Source organism: Neltuma alba, unplaced genomic scaffold (assembly GCF_004799145.2).
Source record: "Neltuma alba isolate B1F8T4 unplaced genomic scaffold, ASM479914v2 tig00012340_pilon, whole genome shotgun sequence".
Classification (NCBI taxonomy): Eukaryota; Viridiplantae; Streptophyta; class Magnoliopsida; order Fabales; family Fabaceae; genus Neltuma; species Neltuma alba.
Window position 1 is genome coordinate 998 of NW_021636849.1, and position 27,603 is coordinate 28,600.

The 27,603-nt window shown below is 36.8% G+C and overlaps 1 protein-coding gene and 2 pseudogenes across 1 annotated transcript; 1 reads left to right on the forward strand and 2 right to left on the reverse strand.

Moving 5' to 3' along the window:
* Window positions 1-6,244: 6,244 nt before the first annotated feature.
* Window positions 6,245-11,452, reverse strand: LOC114726100 (septin and tuftelin-interacting protein 1 homolog 1-like; annotated as a pseudogene).
* A 1,658-nt stretch (window positions 11,453-13,110) lies between these two features.
* On the forward strand, window positions 13,111-18,572 carry LOC114726106 (DNA-binding protein RHL1-like; annotated as a pseudogene).
* Window positions 18,573-19,408: 836 nt separating this feature from the next.
* LOC114726101 (probable metal-nicotianamine transporter YSL5) lies at window positions 19,409-24,625 on the reverse strand. The gene is made up of 6 exons (XM_028912664.1): window positions 23,947-24,625; window positions 22,310-22,464; window positions 21,936-22,033; window positions 21,695-21,829; window positions 21,127-21,316; window positions 19,409-20,775 (listed from the first exon to the last, which is right to left on the reverse strand). Exons 1-6 carry the CDS (start codon window positions 24,353-24,355, stop codon window positions 19,672-19,674), a joined length of 2,091 nt encoding a protein of 696 aa, XP_028768497.1. The 5' UTR covers window positions 24,356-24,625; the 3' UTR covers window positions 19,409-19,671.
* Window positions 24,626-27,603: the final 2,978 nt, after the last annotated feature.

Below are 27,603 nucleotides of genomic sequence, written 5' to 3' on the forward strand. Positions count from 1 at the left end.
CATGAAATCATTTTTAATTTTATGATATTGGCCTTCATTCCTAGTAGCAAGGACAAGAACAAAGTTCTGATGAATCATTGTTGTCACTGTTTCAAAATGATTCTCCCTGGTACTAAACAAGTGAAGAAAGCGTTGGTGGACTGCTTTGTGATTGGTGAGATGGGCAAAATTATTCATGATAGTAATGCTACCTGAGGAAAACAAATGAATGGGAAAAAGATAGAAATACGGTCTTTTTTGATGCAATTGAGCTCCAGAAAATTTGAGATGAGTACACCCCGCTTTGGATATAGTCCAAAAGCAATGTAGCCCCAATTGATCCTTCATCTAGTGAGGAAACGGCAGCATTTATAATTATGGTGGCAAGTCCAAATGCACTCTTGATCGAACACCAAAATTGTTAAGGTCCAATAGATTATGAAATTTTGAGAGTAAATCGGATTCCAAATCTCTCCTTTCAAGATGGAGAATGTGACTTTCACCTAGAGGTTCAATAACTGATAACCTGCATGCCAACATCTGAAAAGTACCAATCATGAACTCACACAAATTATCGAATCCAAAAATATTGTAGAATTCTCTGATTAGTTGCTGCAGAAAATTGCTATGAAGTATAGTTGTCACGACCAACGTTCTTTGAGGAATGTCATACACAGTTTCTGTCTAAAGCTAGATGCAATGAATAAATAAAAAACAGTCAAACCTGCGAATAAAATTATTTTCTATTATGCTTCAAATCATATAATTCCAGGAGATGCAATGATCCAAGCATCACACATTCATCATAGCCAACCTGACCTTCTCTTGGAACAGGCATCCCAAAGGACTTTGAACTTGGACAGAAAAAAACACAAAAAGAAATGATATTCATTCGGTTTGCCATAAGAACAAACACTTGGAAACCATTCAAGCAAATTCAACTTTAACATTAGGGTAACACAGACTCATGTACCTTTGATTTGTCTTATACTCCAAAATAAATTCAGACATCGATTTTCTTGGTTGTATAAGAGCCAAATGGACCTTTAATGTGGTCCAAAAATAGTGCAAGGAATTATATAAATCCAAAAAAACTATATTTTAGCTGCAACTCTGATTCAAGAACAGAAACAAGCCCGAAAGGTTATAAGTCAGAACCAGAATAAACTATAAAAAGAGGAACAAACTCATGTTCAAGCAAATTATTCACTACCAAACATAAGGTAAAAATAAATGTGTAAAACATATTGCTTGAACAAAATTTCTCCAAGAACATTTACTTCACTGTATGATCAAACAATTTTAATTGGAATGAAACAGGAATTGCTAGCCTTTGAAGGCCAAGTTAAACATTTACAGTACACAACTATAATCAATAGTAGGACTAGTGCATCCAACCATATTTTATCATTTTACAAGACCACCACCAATCATTTCACGGAGAAGCTTCTCAACGTTATCATTCTCTCTATTCTCCAAAAGAGCTTGAATAAGAGTTTTATATGTTACTGAATTAGGGAGACATCCATTTGCTCTCATTTTTGAAAGCAAGGACATAGCATCATCAAACAAGCCTTTGCTGCAAAGCCCACTGATCATAATGTTATATATGTTAGACATCTAGATGATAGCCACTGGTCAAAAGGTATTGAAAAATCTTTCGAGCGTCATGTAGTCTGCCTCCTTTACACAAGCCATCAACAAGTATATTGTATGTGTATACATCAGGTTGAATTCTCTGGGCAACCATCTGCCTAAATAGTGCAATCCCTTGACCAAGATTTTGACTTTTGCAAAATGCATCTAACAAAATACTATAGGTGACTGTATTTGCGGCATGACCGCTTTTATACATCTCATAAACAAGATCTCGCACCTCTGACATTCTCGCTGACTTGCAAAGGCCATCAATAAGAGAATTATATGTTATCACATGAGGAACCAAGCTTTTGCAGCGCATTTCTCGAAAGAGATCTAATGCTGTATTGACCATTTTAATCTTACAAAATCCATTGATCAGTATACTATAACTAATTGCATCAGCTGTTACACCGCTTTGAACCATCTTGGAGAATATTTTCTTTGACTCATTCACGTTATTCATCAGACGGTATCCATTCATTAAAGAACCGTAAGTTACAACATCCGGTCTCTCACCGCATTTCATCATCCTAGCAAACATGGTTTGAGCTTCAACATCCTCCTTTCTTTACAAAATGCATCAATGAATGCATTAAATGTATGAATATCGGTTTGATGCTTTTCAATTCCATTTCATGAAACAATTGGGTAGCTTCTTTCCACTGTCCCACGCTGCAATAGCCACGGATTAGAGATGTATATGTAATAATACACGGCAGAATTCCTTGATCAATCATTGCTGAATAAAACTGATGCGCCTCAATAACATGGCCACATTTGCAAAGGCTATCCATGATAGTGCTATAGATGCTTAGATTAGATTTAATTCCCTTCTTCTCCATCATTTGGACCAATTTAACAGCAGATCTTATTTTCCCTATTTTACACAGTCCGTTGATCAGGGTGCCATAACTAAGTTCATTGAATTGAAATCTTTTAGCTGTTAAGTCATCATAAAAGTCTAACGCTTCCCCAACCTTGTTGCTAATGCAGAGTCCTTTTAATAAAGTATAAATGTTATCAACATCTGGTCGAATATCCATTTTGAGAATCCTTCCCAATACTGAGAAAGCATAATTCATCTGACCCACATGGCAGTAACAATTGATCAGACGTTCAGGGTACATAAATCAGGTATGAATCCCTTGAACTCCGCTTGAGCAAACAATGAGATCGCAGTTCGATAGTGTTTTAGCCTTTGCAATTGATCCCAAATGCTTGTTAATTTGGATGATGGAAGGCGGGGGGTGCATACGTAGTAAGCGATTGAACGAAGCAACGCTGTCGCCGATATTCATTGCGTTAAAAGTTTGGGAATGAGCAAAGAACTCGGGATTGAGGGAATGATAGAAAGAGGGAAGCATGAGAGACAAAGGTGGTGGAAGAAAGTGACCAATTTTGGGCAATGCATACCTTGAAAATGGACACAAAAGGTGAATAATGCATGGCTAAGCAGATGAGGCACGACAAGAGCACAGCGAACTCCGATAGCTTCGAATCAAAGGAGATGCAGAGAAGAAGGATTGAATTGAAGGGGATTTGCTGCCCAGAGCATTTGCGAGTTGGGTGATCGAAGACAGCATATCGGCACCCTCCAAACGCAGCGTTTCTGCAGTCCGCAGGTCCATGGTTGACGTGTCTTAATGGTTTCCGTTGGATCCAATCTTGAGGTTTTGACTTTTTTGATTCTATTTCTATCCTTCGGTCATAATGTTTTGCGTTCCAAGAGGCAAGACTGCAACAGGATACTAGAAAAATCAAGTAGTCAGTGCGGATGGAAAACAAATTTCAAAAATAATTTTACGGTTTTCAAAATAAATATATAAAAAATTTTAGCTCAAATTACAAAAAAATATTTCTAAAAATCACTCCTCCTAATTCCCAAACACTCCCATGCTTTCTACTCTCTCCCCCCCCCCAGAAAATCGAATGCATTCATCAGTTGTGATTCATCATTCAAGCGTGCGCGAAAAAATCGCACGTGACTTGATACTGAATATATATATATATATATATATATATATATATATATTACAAGGATCAAAATTTCACCCATTTTGTGCAGCAAACCGGTCTTGTCCAGTTTGTGGGGAAGACACTGAACTTTAGAACATTTATTCCTGCTCTGCAATTGGGCTAGAACCGCTTGTTTGGAGCGTCTTGGGTCTTATTATCACCCCTCTGAATATACAAAGCATTTCCTTTTGGCTTGAGCACTTCCTGCTAAAAAGTGACGCTGACTTTGACTATGGGAAGCTTACATTGCATCTATGCTTTGGTCTATTTGGATCTTGCGGAATAAATAATATTTCGACCAGATTATCCCGAGGCCTGAGGATGCAATTGAGATGACTAACGGACCATGATGGAGTATTGGGATGCAAATTCTCTTTTCACTACAGCACCTAGCAATGTGGAATCTAAAACTTATTTAAGTGGAGGAACCACAGGAAAATTCCTTCAAGATTAACTGTGACGGTGCTTTCTGCAAATCTAGTGTAAAGCTGGTATTGGATTGATTTGTAGAAATTCTGAGGGATTATTTTCAAAGGATGGGCTGAAAAGGTAAATGTTACCTCTGCTTTTCATGCTGAAATCCTTGCTGTCCATAAGCGGTTGTCCTAGCCGAGCACTGGCAATGTTTTCCATTTGTCATTGAATGGATATGTATAGTACTCTTTGATGCGTTAATTCAAAATCTTTTCGATGGCCCTGGCTTGCTGATCTGATGTTTATGCTAAATGCAATGAAATCTTTGAATGGGTGAATGATCGAAGCTCCTATTCCCTTCTTCTTCTCTTCCTCGTGAGGAAATGATGCTGCCGATCTGTTGGCTGCCTTAGCTTCAAGGGAGTTGGGGACCTAACGGTCTGATTCTGAATCTATCCTCCACCTCCTCCAGCTACTATCGTCCTTCGTGAAGCCACCTTTGTTGATAGATTGCAGTTTTACCAGCATATTTGAGGCTGAAGGGAAGTGTGAAGGCTAGGATAATATCCGTCACCTTTTGCTTTTTGTGGGCCGGTGTTCTGCCCTTTGATCTCTGTTGTTTTTTGTATAACTCTTGTTCAGTCTCTTTAGTAATCTAATATGCTTTCCTGGTAAAAAAAAAAAAAATTTCACCCATTTTAATTCCTGATTTATACTCCTCCGGTTCTCAATATAGGACCAATTCTTGATTGATTTTGGTCCTAAATATAAGATCCATTTCTTATATTTATTAATTTGCCTAAATTACCCCTATAGATACTCATCAATCATAATCAAGTAGAAGAGGGAGATGGAGTATTAAAAAAGATGATTAAGTGTTTTAGGAAAATATGTCATTTTTCTATAATTAACTAACTTACCTAACTTCTTAATCTAATCAAATTAGTTAAATGGTCTTATATTAAGGATCGGAAGAATATTATTTTTCTTTTAATTAGTTTAAACTCTCGCACGCACACCCCGTGCACATTTTTTTACTAACGCTCAATAGAATATAATCCTCGTTATTTAAAATCTCAAGATATTTAAAAAACAATTAACTTAACTTAGGGCATTACAAGAGCTAAATATGTTTCAATTTGTAAATGCATTTTACCCATTACATGGACATCATAAAATGCATTTTTTTCCAATATTTACAAATATTAAATGTGTGGAAAAAATTCTGACGAAGTAATTACTTGTCTTAGAGAGCGAATGAGATCCATTAGCATTAGAAATACTGGAGGCAAAACAATAATAATTCAGAGATAATTTCACTACAAATAAGATCAGATGCTCTGCCTTTTTCATTAAGGGGGCAAAAAGATTAGTAAAAACTAGAAGCAACATGCCAGACGAATGAAGCAAGTCCTTAAAATTCAACTCGGGTTCGATTGAGAAGCAATGCGATAAACACTTGTAATCAACAACCAGACCAGTAATACACGAAAACGAGAAAAAGAACCTACAAATACCGTTAGTCAGGACTAAGCCCACTTAAGGGCAAAAGGACAGAGCTGGACAAGCATACCTCAAACGGATTTCCTAATTGAGACTACCCCAGATGTTACAGGCTGTAATAAATGTCACACTGCTCTGGTCTTAATTATGCTATATACCATTTTTTATTCATGATATACAAGTAAAAATGTCAAGTATGCAGGAGGGTACACCAAGCTCATACTTTACACAGGAACTGCACTTTAGGCTTCTCCTTCCAGCATTACGATAAGCCATTGTGGATGAACAGTCCTTCAACAAAATATACAAATCGTGCTTCAAAAGTTTACTCTTCAAAGTCAATGATCGGCAGTATGGCATGAATTTGTAACCTCAAGATTATCCATTGACAATCAAGGTTCTTGACCCTTCATTTATACTAAGCTGACTCTTCATTTATACAAAGCATAGAAGAAAAACGTAACTCTTGATATCCGTGGGTCTCCAATAACATTAGACGCCGACAAACACCGGACACGTACAGAAGATAAGTATTAGCTGGAGACCAGATATCATCATTTCAAGTTCTAAATCAAAATCGCAAATCATTTCATTCTACATTCTTCAAAAACATTGAGCCTGGTGAATAGGTAGATGGAACCAAGATTTCTGAATTCTGATATTGATGCAGCTTCAAGGAATAACACGTGAGTGCAGCTAATAAAAAGGAGATTCACCATCGGAGTTAGTAGATTGGCCAAAATAAGGAAGTTTACAAAATTTCAGTAGGTTGCAATAACATGGCAAGTTGCTATCAATGGGTATGGACAACAAAAAGCTAGCATATTACAGAAAACATAGTGCCCATTTTAGGGCCCCCCCCCAAAAAAAAAAAAAACAAAGAAAGAAAGCTGTGTGTGTCAGAAATATTATAAAACTCTCTTAAAACAAGTAATGTTGACGAAATTGACTCCTGAGATAGAACCAACTACGACTTAAGGATACTTTTACACAAACTCCTTTAGAAGTCACCTTACAATCCTCGTCTCCGACCAATGGACTTATTATGCAGCTCCAGTAAGCCTTGGAGAGATTCCAAAGACCATGCATCCTCAGTTTGGGCATATACCTTTTGATTTAGGGAATCTATTATGATGCTGACATTACCAAACCCATATATTTGATGACCATTATGCATTCTGCCAGGTTTCAGCTTGAATAGCAAACCATGTTGCTGGGCATGGGCCTCAATGACTTCCTTTAAGCTCATCTCATGCACACCTGCTGCACTCTCCATATGGGCAGCACCCCCCAAGCCTGAAGGAGCTTGGGTTTGAGCATTAGCTGCTGCTTTCTGCTGAGCCTCAAACTGCCTTTGCTCAAGTACCCTCAGATAGCTGATATTTTCTTTCAAGCCAGGCTGGACCACCTCCATACCTTCAACAGCCTGGTTCATCATATCAAGACCACGGTTTAGCTGATACCTAATACTTTCGTTAGCCAGAAGTTCCTTGGAATAAGCTCTTTCCAACCCAAATACCATTTTGTTACTTCTTCAAAGTTAGGGTTTGAGCACAACCAATGATACAAAACCTGAAGCCACTTGGTGAAGAAGAACTTTTCCATTATATCAACCATCAGATGAATTGGGACAGCAGAAGCCCAATTCATCACCCAATAAAACTGATCAAGTTTCTGATCAGCTGGATTCACTTGGAACTCTTGCAAGACAAGCTGCAACTTTGGCACAATAAATCGAAGCATGAGCTGTTCCCAACTCACTGAATCAAATACGGTCTTCCAAGGTGACAATATAGCATACGCAGAGCCATCGCTTGGATGCCAAGCACCAAGAACAGTACTCAATTTGAAGCGTATCATCTGGTACATTCCCTCTAACTTGTGCCCTAACAAAGGTAACCATGGGTGCACCCAAGTATGGATAGGAATTGTCTCACGATGTGGTTCCCATGTATCTACAGCACTTGATAATTTTGGCATGACTATATTGTCCAACATGGCTGTGAGAACTGAAGAAGGAAGCAACTTTTCCCATGACTCCAGAAACCGTAACATTGGCTCAGGATCGCGTGCCTGCCAGGTATTGATACCTGAAATCCTAACAGCTGGTAATACAACTTCAGAAATCAATTGAGTATAAGGTGATGTTACATCCCAGATATCAAGGCACTCTTCTTCTTGAAGCAATGTTTTCCACCGTGATACCAATTCTAACCCATGTGATGGATTTCGAAGAGGATCCCATCCTTGGAATACTCTAATAAACAAAGGCAAAGCATATGAGCAAGCAATACATGACAAGTTACACAACTTGTAGCTATGAGTGTATCTTTTCCGCAAGTCAGCAAAGCACTGGGCAAGCAAATCCAATGTCAATGTCCCCATTGAGTTCTCTTCTCCGACTCGGTCCAGCACACTTGTTATTTGCTCCAAATCTTCCAACTGCTTTTTTTGGTGTGCTGCCTCAATTTCTAACTTCTCTTTTTCTTTTTTTTCAAGCTAAGTGCCGTCTCCCTCTCTCCCCTCAAATTTCTATCAATCTCTTGGATATCTGCCTCAGCCAACCTAACAATTAACCCCACGTTATGTTGAAGCTCTGGCATTGGAACATCATTTTCCTTAGCCTTCTCCTCAGCATTCAAATCAGACAAATTTGTAATTACTCGAACCTGTGGCCCTCTCATATCAAAAACCTTCTGAACAACCTCCAGACCCTGTTCTTGATTGGTTGCTAACAATTCCTCAGCAGTAATATAATCTTCCTCATCTTTCTTCTTCTTTGACCTTGATTTCTTTGACCATAATCTTTCCTTTGCTCTGACAGTCGTAGGTTGAGCAACTCCTGGCAATGCTGTCTTCTCAACTTGCACACTTGGCAAAGGAGTTGTGGCCTTCGAGTCATTAAATCCAATGCCTGTATTCTTGGCCCTCATATGGGCCTCAACAGGAGCTACAATACCTGTTCATTCTTCCCAAGACCACCTCCTTTATAGCCCATTTTCTCCAACAACTTCATTCCAATCCCCTTTGTATACTTCTCAAACTCCCCACATCTGAAAATCCATCTTCAGCTTGAGTTTTCCCTTGAGCTCTCTTCTTCTCCAATTTTGCTCTCTCCTTTTCCTTCTCCCTTCTCATTGCTCCCTCATGAATCTTCTTTCCAAACGCTGTAGGCAAAAAAACCATCATCATCATTATCACCATCAGAAGCATTTTCACGATGACTGGTATTAAAACCTAACCCAGAACCAGAAGTGCTAGAAGTCCCCATGCCAAGACCTAAACCTGGCCTATCCTCACTAGCATAACTTTCTTCTTCAATCTGTTCTTTAGAATGGTTATCATCTTGATTAGGCATAAAAGTTCCAGTAGAGACAAAATTCACAGGCTTGCTGAGGTCAGGCTTCTTAGATAAGTCACGATCTTTTCTCCGTTTTCTGCTTGAATAATCATCATCGTCATCATCAGAGTCTGCAAACACCCCATAAAGAACATCTTCTCTAGTTTGAGTGCGTTTTTCTTTGCGCTTTCGATAGTAGAACTCACCACCAATCCATTCACCGCCTTCAAAATCATTATCCATACCAAATCTCTCCATCTCTTGATATTCATCCATCTTTAGAGGCAGAAAACCTAAAAATTAAAAGAATAACCCAAAGAAATTAGTAAATCCAAAGGTATTCAGACTCGAGAAAAATAGATAAATCTCGTTCACTTGATGCTTTTCATATGACAAACAAAATGGGATTCATTAAATACATCTGGCATAACAGAATAAATCATGCATGAATTAGCAGGGAGAATTTAGCAAGAACAACACCAAGAAATTAAGAAAAACATTTTTTTTTGGGGGGGGGTTGGTTAGGTTTCCTTTGCTAACCTATAGCTAGCAAAAAGTGAGATTCATTACACAATAAAGCAACTCAAACCCTTTTTACTTTGCAAAACCGTCAAAAAAAAAAGAGAAAGAAAGAAAGAAAGAAACTGAGCGCAATTATGAATGAGGACTCGCTAGTGGGAATCAGGAGTTTATTTTAATTCAGTAATTATGTGTGTGTGTCTGTTCTTTTTAATTTGGATAAGAAATTTACAGAATACTAGGAGAGCTAGAGAAGGGAGAAAATGGAGAAAGAAGGAGGAGGTGTCAGTAGGGAGAGTAAGAGGCAGCAACAATGGGGTGAAGAATACCGATCAGGCCATTAATAAGGGCCACCTGGGACACTGCTGCCCTCAAAGGAGGCCGAGTTAGTCCTTTTCCAACTGCAGAATTGCCAGCTTTACGGAAGCCTGACCCCATAATATTTTGGCTTTAAATTTATAAAAGCACTATTAAATTGGCAACAAAACCTTGAGACAGAATGACTGCCAATAGGATAGAAGTTTATATGGCATCAATTAAATTAAACTGTTTTAAGCCAATGGTTCAATCAATACTCCTGATTCTTGTGACCCATTCAAAGTTACCGTATCTGATTGAAAACCCATTTTCAAGAATAACCTATTAAATTCCTGAAGTTATATTACCAGCCAATAGAGGACCATCCAAACTGCTTTTCTACAAGAAGATAAAGATATTAATCAAAAGCAGAATGCTAAGGGGGCACAAATCCTAGAATCATCTAATGTTGTTTTCAGTATGTTTATTTTGAAATGTAATTTTTAGAACAATTGTCCAAACAGATTTTTTTTTTTTTTTTTTTTCAAAAGTTATTTTTAAAAAAGCAGTTTTATAAAATTGTTTTGAGGAGAAAAAAAAGAAACATACAGGCTGAAATCTTCGCACGATAAGTATTTATGTATTTTAATCACTATCCTGACCACAATTAAGTGATGCTTTTCTTATCTTTGCCATGTTTATAACCAGCATTATGTTATCTAATTATTTGATTTTGCAACAAACTAATGCATTACATTGAAGATTCAACACCAAAAAGAAAAACCCTTAGACAAAGACACATGTACACTATAATTATGTTTTTTTTTTTTTTGGGGGGGGGGCACATGTAATCAAGAAACATAATATAATTCTCAAGTCAATGAATGCGCCAGAGTTATCCATCGCATAAGAGTTTATAAGGCAAAAGCTAGTACAGATTCTACAGCAGGTGGTAACAAAATAACTCCCACGCAATGTAACAGCAAAACGAAGCCTATGAAAATGCTTATAAGTTATAATATTGTCTGCTATTGTCTCTGTATATTCATAAAGGAAAAGCCATCAAACAGATAATGAGTACTGAATAACAACACAATGATCTTATATAAAAAATCCTACCCATCTGGTTTGCATTAATTAACAAGATGAAGACACTAGTTCCATAGAGCAAATACAAGCCAAGTACTGATTCATCTCATAATTATGAGTTGTGCTTATGCGTTCCTATAGCCCTAAAACTTGCTACTACTGCTTTGCATTGCTAAGTTGCTTGAAATATCGAAACCATACTTCTGCAATATTGAGCATCTAAGGACTTCAGGTGAACAAAGGATTTGGTTCCCAATAAAAGGAGTTACTTTTGGTCCACAGCCACTACATCATCCTAATTTTTAAGTCTGAAAGCTAGAGCTGAACAATTGAAAGAATCAGAAAAGATAAACTTACAAGGTAGGAAGGAAGAAGACGAAGCAGGGAGAATGGAGGAGTAAGGTGAACGACGAACACCCTTGCAATGGACAGGTCTCGGAGACGTTGTCGGAGTCACGAACCGGAGGCGCAGCCAGCAGGTGAGGGAGGAGAGGACGCTGTAAACCGGAAAGCTGAAACTCAGAAGCTAAGCAACGGAGGTGAGGAGGATTCGAATGGAAACGGCGTGAGTGAGGCGATTCGATTTCGAGGTCTCTAGTCTGGTCCGGTGTCTCCAATGGCGTGATGCGGGATTTCCAGAGTTACTTTCGGGAGGCTAGGGCCTGAGGGGGTTCGAGGTTGGGAGGGAGAGGCAGATTTTTTTTTTTTTACTGGTAAGCACAATGGGCCAAGTTTTCTTTTTTTCAAAAGAAAAGTGGGCCCAACTTCTGAACCATCCCACACTCAAAGCACGGCTTAATACCCGCTCTCGGCTCAACACACGGTTTGATGTGGCCCAGCCTACGTGGAATGGTTGGACCTTGCAAAACAGGCCGAGAGAGAGTCCCGCCGCCAGTCCGATTGGTGGACCCCTTTTTTTTTTATTATTAAAAAAAGGATAATGGAATTCCAAAATAAAGGAGTGTTTGGCATCCCTCAAAAGTGCTTCTAAAAAGTATTTTTCTGTAAAATAAAACAAATTTTTTTCATATATTTATTTCGTAAACTATAAAATCACTTTTAAAATTATAGTTTGGTTTCTATCCAAATACTTCTAAAAATAAAAAAAAGCTACAGGCTAGTCTGAAACCGCATTTTATGGCCAAAAACCTTTTTATACTAAATTTTCTGGGTCCCCTTATGCGATAGCCATGCATAAGAAAGTACAACAGTGCCAATAGATGGCAAGATTCCCTGATTCAATCATTGGCAGTGTTTCTTTCGGATACATGTTTATCTCCAACATCGAAAGATTACTCTTAAGACACTCATCCAATCACCTTTAATGTTACAAACTTGCTTTATATAAAGAGATGAGGTTAAGAGAATGTTTGGGTATGATGTGCGCAATAAATATATATAAAAAAAATTTATCTTCACTTTGGTAAAAACAGTATTTTTGGGTTTACTAAACATCTCTTAGAATTGGGAGTGAAAGAAATCTTTTTGATAAAATACATGAGCACGCAAGAGTGATGAGGGCGAAGCCAAAATCAGGCTTTTTTTTTTTTTTGGTGCCAACATCAGCTATTACTTATTAGAGCGTTGATTGTAAATTTTGTAACTCAGAATAATAGATACTAGGTGGAAGCGGGAAGATGATTGTGTTATTGGACCTAGAAACGATAATTTTATATTTTTTAATAAAAATTACTTATTTGTCATATTTTTGGAATTGCCTTTTTTTATTACCTTATAAGTTTGTTATTTGGCGAAAAAATATGTTTGTTATAATATTTTTTAGAAAAATCCTTTGAATGAAATAATTTTTATTTTTCAGTAAAAAAAATATAATTTTTCGGTTTTTCTGGTATTTGAAGTTTTCTGAAGACGTGTCGAAATATGTTCGGTTCGGTCTATCGAACGGCTGACATTCCCTTTATTCGGGTGCACTTTGAGACGCCTGCTTCAGGTGATCTGAATCCGAGAATCAAAATGTCTCCGCTTCAGTTCGGAGTCCATTGAGAAGAGATAGTCATCAGAAATCAGAATGGTGCGTGCAGCGAAGAAGGGGGAAGCAGGTGGGGAGCCAAATCCGGAAGCGATCAAGCGCAAGAGGCTCAAAGGGTTGGCCCTTTCTAAGAGCATACTCTCTGAGACGCCCGCGAAGAGCCATGTTCATCTCGAGCCTTCTAAGACAGTAGTTAAGCATCACGGTTCAGACATTCTCAGAAAATCTCAGAGAAGAACAGGTACTTATTCTCCTTTCCGGGCCTCATTGCCCCCACTGGCGGTGGAAAGATTGGCGAGCTTAAGGATTTGGGAACTAAAACCCCATTCTCTACCTCGACTTTCCTCAGGTTCTTCATTTCTTTGTTTGACTCACTCTTGAGGTTTTGATTTACATATGTGCTATGTTGTGGATCTAAGTGATCATAGTATATTAGTAATTAGTCAACAGGAAAAGAATATAGTTGCATGTGAATTGACTGACGCATTTCAGGAGTTTCTGCTGGCGTAATTTCGTTAACCTTCTATTCACATTACTATTTGTGATTGCAAATTTCCATTGTCGATATATTCCCAGACCCGTGGTCTCTTTTGTTCATTTTGTTTTCGCGTAGAAATCATTTTAAAAGAAAAACAAGAAATCCTATGCAATAGAACTGTGAAAGTGAAGCTTGTGCCAATATGAGTACACCCTTCTAAGCGTTGAAGCAGTTATACTTTTAAGAAAGAGGTCATTTTATGTTCAATTGCTTACTGGCTTTTACTTAGTTTGGAGCATTTTTCAAACTTGTGAACCCTAGGAAGTTATGAAGTTTTCATGGGCTACGGTGGATTCTAGCAATATGCATTTTCATGTTATAATCTATTTCTGCCTTTTCCTTTTCAGGCCAAATGAAGTTATTTGGGACTATCGTATATCCAAAGAACAGATACCTGACTTTGCAGTTCTCCCGAGGCGGAAAGAATGCAATGTGCGAGGATTATTTTGACAATATGGTTGGTTCTCCCCACCCTCAACATACTTCGGATTGATGTGTCACTTGTAAGGGAACTAGTTAGTTAGACAATAGTTGAAAAGAGAACAATGATCGGAAAATAGAGAACAGGCAGAGAGACTTGGAAATCAGATTCCATCATACACATAACGTTCAACAATGGTCTTTTTATGGCTATACCAGAGTTAGTTAGAATTTCAAATAACTCAATCCCTTAGCTGTTATGATGCTATCAACTACTATTAACCGACTTAACTACTTCTACATTTATAGTTCATAGCATGCCTGACAAAACTTCCACCTGTAGAGCCCTTGACTTCAAGAGTGGCTTTTGTATTAGAAAAATCAGGTGTTCGTTGAAAATCATAAAGCTGGACCTGAATTGCAGCTAAAAACCCTATCAATTTTAGCCATTGTATTTAAAAGACCTTGTCACTTCCATCTAAAGGGATAACTGAAGCATCTGCACTAAATTTTGTGAGTGGAGTTGACTAAAGGCCTCCTGTTCTTTTGAGAATCTATGAAGTAGTTTGCCAACAAAGATTCTTGAAATTTCTTTTTCTTCTTTTAAAGTTTTGTGATTCAATTGTAATTTTGATGCCTATGCTCATGATAGGCTTCGAACCTATGTTTATTTAACCTCTCTCCCCTGTATCGTATTCCTGTTTAGTTGTAGCAACAGTAAGCATTCTTTCCTTTTACTCTTTTTGACTTTGTTGGTCAGGGACTAAGAATTACATGCGTCTCTTTTTACTTCTTCAATTCCAAATTTGTATCTTCTACAATTGGGACTTCAGTCAGTTATAATTACATGCATTTTTGACAACATCTTGATATACAAGATTGTATTTTCGGATGCATGGTGGATTGGGACAAAAGATGAGAACCCAGAAGAAGCCAGACTTGAATTTCCTAAGGAATTCTATGAGGTCAGTGCATTTTAAAACATTAGTTCTTACTTGCAAGTTTTACTTTTCTAGTTCGGCATAGTGAGAGAGTGAAGTATCTTGTGATTTAACTTTACGTTTCAGGGACAACCAGCTGAATATGACTTTAAAGGTGGTGCAGGTGCTGCGTCTGCAGTTAATCAAGGTGTCCCCAAAAATAGGATGCAATGTGCTGAGAAACAATCACCAAAGACCCCCCCTGAGGATGATTTTTCGGACAGTGAAAACAATAAAAAGACACAGAGGAGGTTGTTCCAGTTCGACGCTCAGAAAGAACCCCAAGAAAATCATATAAGTATTAGCCTCCTTTCTGCATAAGATCACTTTGTAACTGTTGCCTTCCTGCCCTGAAGTTGTGACAACTGAAGAAATAATTATTTCCTAAGGAACTAAGAATTTCACTCAGAATTATGCTTGCTTATATTTAAGTATTGAGCTAAGAAGCACTTAAATAAGTATGCTTATTGAGTATAACAAGATAAAGGATGTCAATTTCTAATCTTTGAAGATGAGTATGGGATGTGTGTGTTTTCAATAAATTAACACATGACTGAAATTCAAAGTGGATAAAATTGCCTGGTTGCAGTTAAATTTTACGCCACCTTTGATTTAAACTTCAAAGCCCCGTCGGTTTAACTTTTTATTGGTTTAGATTTGCAGATGCTTCTAGTGATGAATCTCCTGAAAGCAGCCCAGATCTCTCTGATCACGAGGAAAAAGTAAGTTATCACTGCTGCCAGTGGTCATAATATCATAAATATATAATTGGTTCCCTTGTAGTTTGATATTATTGATACCTAATCGACCTAGAATTTTAGAACTTCATTGCACAGTACGTATCTTATGTGCACCTGTATGTGATGTCCTTTAAGTCATTGATGCAGAAAGAAAGTCCATACATTGTGGTTGGTGATGCTAATGAGGATGCTGCAGAAGAAATTCAGCTCCCTGAGGAAACTAGAAAGTGTGCTTCAGGATCTATATCTAAAAAGGTCTCTCAAGTTTCTTCCGTATCTGCAACTAAGGAAGTTTCAAGCAGTAATCATGGTTCACTTGTCCAAGCTACTTTATCCACATTATTCAAAAAGGTGGAAGAAAAGGTGAGATTTCACTTTAAATTTTGGCATGGGAATAAAATGTAGAGAAGTGTTGAGGACAAAATTTACGATACTCCAATTCCCCTTGTATGTTATATGTTAGTGCAACTTCTATTTTGCTTGTCAATCTTAGGTTGGTCTTTAAGTACACAAAGAATTTCAACTCTCCGGTTTCAATAGTCTCTTGGATGATTTAAGGATACATTTTCTCATTATTGCATGGCTTTTGGTGGGATATGGGAGGACAAAAAATTATGAACTGTCATAGACGAGATAGTTTTACTTCTGATCCATCTAAAGTCATGCGTGCAATATCAACTTGGTCTTTGTATGGGTATATAGCTAAGTATTCCTTTATGGGATACTGTGATAATAGAACAGTGCCATGCATTCTGCATTTGTTCCATGATCTGCATTTAATTCGCAAGACAATCACAGGTGATATCTCTTTAGTCGTAACAGTATCTTCTTTAGCCCTAAAATTTCTAACGGAAGTTCTACTTTGTCTAATTATGGGGTCAGTTTTGGGTAATCATTTAACAATGGAGAACATGTTTGCCGTGGTTTGTAAATCATTGGATTGTTCTGTGTTTAATGTGTGTGTAAAAGGAATACTGATTAAAAACAGGGATATCTACAAATATTGTGTACCAGGTGGGCTTGGAAAATGGATCAATCTTTTGAACTGCATAACTAAAATGTAGAGCTTTAAGGAGATATATGAAAAGAAAACAAGGGACTATTGTTCTGCGTCTCAGTCTGGGATATTGTAAACCTCCCTATATAGCTTAATTGTGCAAAATCATAATCTTCAAATTATGCTATAATTTGTTTATTTCTTTTATTGGACCTTTAAAACAGGAGATAATTAGATCATGAATGTTCGTCTTCTGTCAGTCTGAAAACCTTAGTGCTTCGTTCAGAACTAGTGACATAAAATTTAATCTACCGCTCAGTCCCTCTAGACGTTGGTCAGATTGATTGATTCTTTAAACTCTTCCATTTTCAGAAGGCTCCAAGAACCCCAAAGAAACTTTCATCATCAAAAGGTAGTTAGTTTATACATTTTCGGGTAGTTATATTTCGGAAATTGTGATAATTGAAGTTATTGATGTTTTCCAGATTCCACTAAAAAGTTGCAGGATGCTGGTTCAAAAAGGATCATAGATCTGGTTCTTCTTCCTCTCTTCTTCTTCTTTAACTTGTTTTCTGAATCTCTTTTACTTAGCTTGGGGATAGGTTTTCCTTCAAGGCTCTAAGTGCTTCCTAGTAAGGTAGAATACAAGCTGAGGTCTTTTTGGCTTTTGTTGCAGGATGAAGGGTCCAAGAAGAGAGTGAAAAAGACCAAGGACAAGGATACCGGTTACCATTCTCTCCCTCTCTTCCCTCTAAATGTTTACAGGACAATTTTTTTTTTTTTTTGAAAAAAGAATCTCAGATCATTCAATATAAAATATAAAACCTGTGGCTAGTTGCACTGTTCACAAGTTGTCGACAATGCAGCTCATTTTTCAAGCTCCGTATAATGCATCTGCGGGTATTTGCCTGACCATATGCAGAAAGGAGAATTATTGATCATTGGCACTTGTTTGGCTAGGTTTAATGTGCACCATGCCATCAAACAATTGATAGGGATCAACAAGTGTTGAAAATTTTAGAATTCATGGATATAGGCTACTCTTGCTTATGTCAGCATTATTGAGTCACCCTTAAGTGTTTAATAAACTTTTACTTTGGATATTATATTTGGACAAAAGAAACTGTAGATCCATTTAAGACTTGACATTGTACTTGATCAACGGATTGAAGTCCTGTTTTGCTGGCAGCGTCAAAGGCAGTAAAAATTTGTTTCTGATGGAACATCCAAATTCCCAGTTCCAGACAAGAAGCTACTGGTGCTTTATGTGATATGTTCATGACCTTATAATGAATATCCGTCTGAAAAATCCAAATGGTTGAGTCTAGCCTTCCAATGCCCTGTAGATCTGTTTAAGATAAAATGCTTTTATGTTTTTGATGTCTCTAAAACGTTGTGATTTTAAACTTCTTTATCATTAATAAGTAACTGCATTTATGAAGCTTTGGCGGATTTGGTTATTATGTTTTTATTTTGTAGGTGGAAATAAGGCGGTGAAGGGTAAAAAACGGAAGGTATGTTTTTCTTGTTCTCGAAAGTCCAGAGGCTTCTTGGTATGGGTTTAGTAGTGATTTCCCATGATTGTTCTTTATTCATAGGCCATAGCATTAATTTAAGAGGAAGAATAATTTGCCAATGACTTGGTCCCTGGCACCAGTCAATCAAGAAGCTTTCCTTTGAATAAGGAATTTGCAGTAAATCTTACTGATGCTTTTCTTCACTCAAGTAATTTGACATTGTACCAATAAAATTTAGGTTGAAGATGAAGTTGATGACATTGAAGAAGTTTCAAGTGATTCAGAGGTAATTGTTCTTGTCTCATGCATTACATTCGAAGACATAAAGGCCGGCTGTGACAATTACAAGTACAAAACTTATGTTTCATTAAATTCAGAAACATATTTTTGTTGAATAATCTGATGACGCATATTTGAAGGACTTGAGAATCTCATATACCTATGTTCATCTTGCTGTTACGCTAATTTGCTCTCATGGATCTTTTGCGTAGGATGTGGATGAAAGCGATGAAGATTGGACTGCTTGAGCTTATGATCTGGATTACAGGGATGATGCCACAATTTCAAGCAAGTGAAGTGATGCTATTTCCCTCCTAAAATTGTTGATGTGATGACTGAAGAAGGTTGACACTCTCGCGCACACAGTCCATGCAGGAGATATATCATTGTGATATGGTGAAGAAAGAATGGAAATGATTTACAGAAAAGAAATAGAGATGCATGGAAGATGAACGAAGGGAGTTTTATTGTAGAGAATTAAATCTGTTGGAGCAAGTATGGGGGACGATGTTGTAGTTGACCCTTACTAAATTATTTAAGAAATTCCTTTTTAACAACCATCATGGGTTTGTGTATTTGAAGCTGTTTTATAACATCCTAGCTCTTGCGTGGCATTATTAGTCTTTTTAGAATGCTGATATATAAAACAATTTTAGAAAAAAAATAAATGGTATAAATATATTTATGTAATTAATAGTGATTCGCATTCTTGAAATACAGAGAAAAAATATTATTGCTTAAATTCGAAGAGATGATAAACCTAATAAAAAATTAATTCATTTTTCTTATTTTGGTCCATTGCCTATTCGAACTCAACTTCCTGGACAGGAGTGGAGCACCCTCCCCGGCAAGCCACAAGCCTGAAGTGCCTACTTCATTTTCTCTAAGCATTCCTAATAAAGCTTTAAATAAGTTAATGATTTTTTTTAATCCTTTTAAAGTATCTTAGCAGATATTGGCATATATCTTTATAAAAAAAAAACTTTATTTGATGTGGGGATAAAAATTGTTTTTCAGTTTAATCAAAAGGAGGCGGAGCAGTAAATTAAGAAATCCAGCTTTTTCCCCCAAAAAAAAGGAAAAAGATAAAAACATAGTCAGCCCATAAAAAATAAATACTTGAGTTATTAGCAAACAAGAGCTCGTATCTTCACTAATCTTCTCCAACTAGGAATAAAGAGAGCTAAATGCAATACCTATAACCAGATTATATATACAATGAACATCCCAACTCACCACAAGGAAGCGTGCTTTTCTGGTGTAAGATGCTAGCTAGTTTCTTTCCACTTTTACAATCACATTTTATTCAACTCTAGGCTTACTTTGCACGAGTTTTAAAGCCAAAGATTTACAAGGCAGTAATAAACTAAGGGCTCTGAACAAGATATTAATTTAAAGCCAAACCTAAACCGCTACGAACCTAAGAAAGCATCAACCCTAGCATTCGTTGCCCTGGACAAGAACTTCATGCAAATAGGTGGCTTAACTCCAGCAAGAGCAAGTATTGAAGCAGGCAGAGTCCATATCCCATCCCCACATATCAAACCAGAAGCTACTGCAGGGGCAAAAGCATCTGCCTTAGCCTTGTTCATCCTCTCCCACACATACAGTATCAGACTTCCAACACACATGTCAATGGCGAAGTATGGCCCTATATAGAAAGGAATGGCCATGGCCATTGGAAGTGGTATGAACCACCCTCTCTTACCCATCAAGTCTTTAATCAAGTTTATCAGGACAGCAGAACCAAAGAAAATATAGCAGAGCAAAAGACACTCCTTTGGTAGAGATGAGACGCCTTCCACCCCCAACTTCGCCATATTTCGGTATACGATTGCATAAGGAGCAGGGTACTCACTCTTGGGGCTACCAAGGTCATCAAAAGCTTTGTAGAAAATCCAGAAAACGCATGGGGAGATCACACAGCCCATTATTGTGCCTATAATCTGGCTCACAAACATAGACCGAGGTGAAGATAATGTGAGGTAGCCAGTCTTGAAATCCTGCATCAAGTCAGAGGCTGTGGATACTATGTTCATCATCACTCCACAGGCTGCAAGGCCAGCAAGAACCCCACCATGCGAAGCTCCAGCCCAAGCCCCAATTGTGAAGATGGCTAACTTTCCATAGGTGGATGCAAGGGACCAATCGGTTAGCCCAGCTCCATAAGCATTGCAGAATGCTAAAGTTGGAGCAAGAAAGTAGATAACCAATATGTAGTACCATTTCAGTTGATGAAAGATGTGCGGGAGTGTGGCTACTGAGACAGCAGCTATTGCAACATAGCCCCCAATAGCATAATATGAGGGTATTTGATCTTTGAGGAAATGTTGTGTGCGGCGCTGATCATCATAAGAAAGTTGTGAAGTCCTCGATGAGTTTTGATCAGCAACAGGAAGTTCATTCTCCCTTTGTCTTTCTCGGACTTGGTTATACATTCCTATGAGGGTATAACTTAGCACCTTAATGAAGTTATACAAGCCATCACCCAGGATCATGGCTATGGCAACAAATACCTAATTCCAAGTGGCAAGACAAAGTCAATTAATTGGCAGGCCCTAGAAAGCATATAAATAGCAAAAGTATATGTTAGGAGTTCAGAACAGAAGGGAAGGGACAGAGTCCGAAGAGGAGAGGAGAGGAAGAGGGATGGCTCCATGATAATTTTCCTTCCTCTTTGGAAAAAAATCTCCCTTAAAAAATCTTCCAAATTTCATGAACTCAAAAATATAAAAGGAGGAGGACTTGGAAGTTGGAACAAGGGAAATGTGAAAAGAAATATTTTTCTCCTTTTTTTTTCATCCTCCTCTATAACTTACTCTAAAGTAAATATTAGCACCAAGAGTGTTTTACGATAGGAAACTAACCTTGTAACCTTGGAGGCCACTTAGGCTTGAATCAGGAAGGTCTGCAGGGTACCATTGGCCTTCTTTGCGTTCTATGAGAGGCCACATAATCCCCCAAGAAAGAATTCCTCCAAGGAGCACTGATACATTTATAATATATGGGCAAATCATTCCCACTCCAACATAAATCGTAGAGAAATCAAAATAAAACCTGCAAATAATAAAAATTTAGATTAAACGCTTTAAATTGAAAGTGATTCTTATATGAAGCATGTTTTAGTACATTATGATTATTTTTTATATCAAGTTAAATGAGTTTTTCAACAAAATAAGGAGATGAAACCAAGTGTTGGGTCTAGTAGTTGAAGCAAATATGTCATGTGTGGTTAGGTGATAAATCTTAATCATGCCAAAGTTTTTGAGGCCAAGCGCAAGGGCTTTCCCTGAGAAAATCCCTCATCTTAAGGTAGGTGGCTTGCCTTTGACTGGACTAAGGAGGTGGATGCTTAATTAAGGTAACATGAAAGTTGGATAGACAACATTTAATCACAATACCACCCAAAAATAAATAAATAAAGTGACAACATACTTGTATTTATGTGCTTTGAGCCCCAGTGAAGGGAAGGCTTGAAATCCACAGTCATCACCAGCAGTATAGAACCACTGAAAGAAGCCCCATAAGAAACTGAGAGTAAAGAATTTTCCCAATGTTCTCACTTGTTTCCTGAGAGCAAAAAGTAATTAGTCAGGCAGTGGGGTATAAATTCTCGATGGCAGAAAAAAAAAAGGGTGTATAAATTATCATGCTATCACATTTGACAGTGCTTTACTTTGCTAATTTGGCTCCTTCAGGAGTGTGGAAGCTGTTGATAAGATGAGCAGTTGCGGTACCACTCGGATATGTCAATTTGAAGTCAATGATCATAATCTACAGCCAATGGTAGAAAAAAAAATTGAATCAAGGTTAGGGAAAGCAATATGTTGACATAGAATTACATAAATTCTAAGGATGTAAAAATGGTAAAGATGATCCGCTTCACCATTACAGTATCTGTAAGGCTCCTGCGTTCTCCGAGATGAAAATTTACAGCAAAATGGGCTACCACAACTTGATTTATGTTTGATAAATTCATTTTTAATACATTAATGAGTCAAATTGGATGTCATGGGACGATGCAGCCAGTAGAGGAAGCATACATGATACCTTTCTTAGAGGTACAACTGAGAAGAGGCCAAGAAAGCTGACAACAAAGAGAAATCCAATAATCCATCCTAATGATGGATTTTTGAAGTCATTCTTGTCTGAGGATAGCCTGGCTATACGTTCACTCATTCCAAAAAGGTAGCTCCCAAAACCACCTGTTGATACAAAGTCAGCAATGCAAAGGGAAAATGCAACCTTTTGAATATATTTATCACGAGAATTTTTCAATTTTAAGTTACAAATATTTAACCAGGATTAAAAAGGTTAAATACTTCATTCCCGTGCGAGGTACATTTCAAACAAGATTGACAAAAAAGTCAATCATGCAAGAAGGAATCAGAAAATTGAACTTCTCCTTTGAAGCAAAGCAAAAGCAGAAAGCTAATTTTTTGAATAATTGTATCCCTGCCCAAAATCATTAATTACCGCAATTACTTCTGTCCATTTTTCCTTACCTTCATAAATATGTTGTTTTTAGTACTTTGATAGCGGAAATTAGTTTTTTAAAAGATTTATCAAACCATAATATTGATAAAAACTCTTACCAAATGATTTTGCCAGATGGAAATTGTTGTTTCCTCATAGTGCTTATGAAACTCCAGTTGAAAAATTCAATTCAAAATATGCAAAATTCACAAATCTACAAATGACCCCAAATCTTGATAAACTGTGCCAGCTAGTTAATTTATAACAATTAATGGTAAATAATACAGTGAATATAACACAAGGAGAGAAAAGTTAAGTTCTCTCAAATTTGATTCCAATAGTTAGAGCATAATTTTCTGAAGTTTTCCCCTTGGCATATGTTGAAAACCAAAAATAGTCGTCCCTTTCAAGGTGTGGACCAAAATTTACAGTTGTGACCCCGTTGTTATTCCAAGGTTCTAGAAGACAGCCTAACAGGGACAAATACAGTAATCCTTGACTTCGAGATAGTGAGTTGTATCTAACCCGGAAAATTTTGCCCATTTTTTCAAACATAAAATCAACTCTAAACTTTCTTCAAAAATCGTCATCATCATTTATGAAAATTCATGTCATGCCGGAATGTTGGGGATATCATTCTTCTAAGTAATCACATCAAGAGTTTTTTTTTTTTAAAAAAAAAAAAAAGAAACAACAGAGTAATCAGATCAAAAATTGAGATCATTACTACAAACTATGCTTGGCCTAGTTCAACCGTATCCCCTTAAATCAACATATAATATTAGCTTAAGATTTACCTGTGATGCTAAGAAACATGGTTTCTAGTTTAAATACAGATCAAAGCTTAGCTCCTCAAACAATGAAGGTTATTGTCACTTCCGAATAATACAATCCAAATGATAACTTTCAGACTAACTTGCCTTGTTCGATAAACGATACTAAGAAGCATAGTTTCTAAATTACGCACAGATCGAATTTCAATTCCTAAAATGGTGAATGAAATTGTCACTTCAACAGGGTACAGATCCAAACATGAACCTGATGATCAGATTTCAATTCCAAAATAGTGAAGTTGATTGCCACTTAAAAAGCGAACAAAGCAAAATCTTAAATTGAGATTCATTTCCACAGAAAAGAAGCATAGTTTCTAAATTAACCACATTTGAAACTCCAATACTCGCAAATAACAAGGATAGAGTTAGATAAGGTACCACTAAAGGCTATGCCAGAGGAAGCGACGACACAGGTCTGAATGACAGTGTTCTCCTGTCTCGTAAATGGTTGCTTCAACATGCCAGATTTGTCCAGGAACTTAGTCCAAGTTTTGACGAAGAAGAAACCCAGAAGGCCGGCAGAGACGTTGAGGGACGGTATAATCCCAGTTGTGAGATTCAGTTTCATCACTATGAAACTGAACAGAACGCTCAGCAATAAGCTCACCACAAGGGCTCTTATGGTCAGCTGATACCTCCATGGCGGCACCTCTCGACTCAGGAACAACCTCTCCACTGAAATATCTTCTTCTTTATGCCTCAAGTCCTTCTGGTTTGGGTCCTGCACATCTTCATCTTCCCCGGCAATCCCTTTTTCCACCCTATCCCCACTTCCATTTTGAGCCATTTCGAGAGCGTGTGGAGATTGAGAATCCCAGAATTGAGGAATGGGGAGTTCGGAATCTTTAAAAGGTTGGATGTATCTTACAAGATCCGAATGAAAACAGTTAAAGTTGGCTCCTTTCTCACAAGGAGAAAGTTGGCCGACGCAAAGAAGGTAGGTCCATTGGGTAATTACAAGTATTATTTTCCAGTTAGATGAAGATCGGCATCAGCAAGATAGAGGGATAATTAAGGAGATAGCGCGTTTGTGAGTGACGAGAACGTGATATGGAGAGGTTCTTTTGGGGCCAACGTGATAAAGAATTGACCGGCAAATGAGTGAGCAGAGTGAGACAGTAGTAATTGACCACCGCATATCTCACGAAACGGTGGGTTCAATATTTTTTTTTTTTAAAAAAAAATCTCATATCATTATTTACCTAACAAATAAATAAAAAGAAACAAGCAATACCAGCAACACACTGCCTCATGTTTTTAATATAAGATTCGGTTGACTAATATAAAAATATTAAAATAATCATAAAATTACTTAATTATAACATATATTATATTATCTTTCTAAAATAGGTATGTATATAATTAGATTATACTATATCAATTTATAAGTTAGGTAAATTAGTTTGGAAAAAATGATAAATAAATACTTTAAAATAATTTAGTAATTTTTTAATTTTTTTAAATTAATTAACCGGATCTTATATTAAGGATTAGAGATAAACTAATAATTTCTGGATACATCCTATAGGCTGGTTCCTCTCCGGATTTTACCGTACTAGAAATGAATAAATGTTCCTAGAACATGATTAAGACTGACCAATTTAAAAATAATGAATCATATATATAGTTTTAATAAATTACATATCTTATGTTAAAAGATATTGAGTTTTTTAAAACAATCTGATCTGACCACCATAGATATACACTTAATGCCTTCTCCACATATGGTAGGGAATCATTTACACATTAGCCTCTATAAATTATTGAGAAACTACAAGACAGTTTGAAATTAAAATATCGCACATTCTTATACAGGAAGACAACGAGATATGCACATATAGTTGGCCAAAAAAGAGAAGAAAAGAAAAAACACATATATAAATAAATCTCCAAAAGATCTCCTAAAAAAAGATAAGACCATGGTTTTTTTTTTTCTCCGGGCCAACAAGAACACGGGGTTTAACAATTTTGGATCAATCAATTAATAAGTGTTCAAATATAGAGAAAGATAAAAATAAAGGGGGACCTCCTCTTGTTATAGGACTTCCATGAATCCTAATTCCTACTCTATTTTAGTCTCCCCTCCCCCCCCCCCCCCCCAAAAAAAAGAACTTAACTATTGGGAAGATCCAAATATAACATGCATTTATTATTTATAAATCATTTTTAACACACTAGACTCAGAAAAAATCTTAAATTTTATCAAATTAGCCTTAAATTTTAACCATTTTTAATTTTTACCTTTATTGAATATACTCAATTTTCTTAAAAAAATAACAATCTACATAATAATAAATTAAAGATAAAATAACACATTCATGTAAAAAAATTTAATGATACAACTTATAAATAAGATAGAAATTTTTTTTATATGCTATAAATAGGATAAAAGAGAATTTGTGTTATTTGAATTCAATTAGACTGCAGCCTTGTGTTTTGTGTATGATTGTTTTGTGTATGATTTAAGATAGACTGTACAAATATTTGGAATTTTTTTAATAGATTTTATACTCTGTGAGTGTATGCTTACAAATGAAGTGGGCAAAAAGTTAACGAAAAATTGTAACAAGTTCTCACGTTACCCCAAGTATTTTTTTATGTGTATCTAGTGTTCTAAAGTTATTTATGGTGCAATTTTACTTTTGGAGTATTTAAAATAGTATACCCATATCCAATCCTAACAGATCCATTTTGTTTGACTGTGAACCGATGACTCAGTTTTGGTTTGACTAAAATAATCCTAGCTGGCATGTTAGATAAGCAGCTGACGTGGATATTTGGAATTTTTTTTATTTTGTTATGTTTTACCTGAATAGGTTTTCATTGACGAGCCGGCTTGTTCGCTTCTCAGCTTTCGACGGCTCCAACAATCGTCTCTCAGGTCCAATTTCAGCATCGTTAGCCAACAGCAGCTGCTACTTGCCAAGATTTAAAGCCACGTCTTTCTGAGGAAATAAGGATCTCTACGAATGCCTTTTATTGCCGCTTAGGAATAAAGGATTGTCCGTTTTAGCTGTTGCAGGGGTTGGGTTAGGAAGCGGTCTCGCAAATCCGGTGCTAAGTTTCACCGGAGTCTGTATATAATTAAAAGTTACGGAATAGAAGATGGCACTTGGAAGAAGGAAAAATCTGTCAGCTTATGCCGGATTATTGACCTCAATGACAATGGCTTCAAAAGCTCCAAGGTGTCTTTGAAAGTGAGGTGGGGGCCATAGCCCTAGTTTGCCTTCTTTCAGTTGAGTCATTCGTTGAGATTTCATACCCTTCTTTTTTCCATCTTTTTGGGGATGGAACAGATTTCTTTTCTCTTCCCTGTTCCACTGTTTCTACTCCCTTCCCCATTCATGACTGGTTCTCTATCGTAGTTTCTTTTGATTTTGATTCTAAACAGTGTATAATTGAAAGGCATCTTCATCAGCCGCACCAGTAAATTGCGCAGCTTTTTAAATTTTTTTTTAACTGAATTGCTTTGGTGTAAGTTGTAGGATTGATATCATTTACTAACGATGCTGGGAGTAGTACAGGGCGATGTAATTTCCTTGAGTTTCTATATCGATGTTTCTCTGGAGGTGTTGGGATCATTCCATGGAGGAGTATAGTAACCAGGGAAGTGAAAGTACAGGTTCAGATAAAACATGCTTTTTAACCCCCAAAAAAAAAATCCAAATAGCCACATCAACTGCTTATGTAACATGCCAGCTAGAATTATTTCGGTCATACTAAAACTGAGTCATTAGTTCACAGTCAAATAAAACGGATCTGTTAGAATTGGACGTGAGTGCACCATTTTAAACATTTCAGAGGCAAAATTACACTATAAGTAACTTTGAGACACTGGATACGTATAAGAAAATATTTTAAGGTATTGGGCGTACCTTAACTCTAAGTTCTCATCCAATAGAATTAAATATAAAAAAGTCTTTTAAAATTATCAAATTATTCTAAAATTTCAAAGAAACTCATTGTAAGAAATTTTATTTGTTTAATTACCAAATTACTCTTATTTTTTTAAGTATGTATTGACAATAAAAAAGT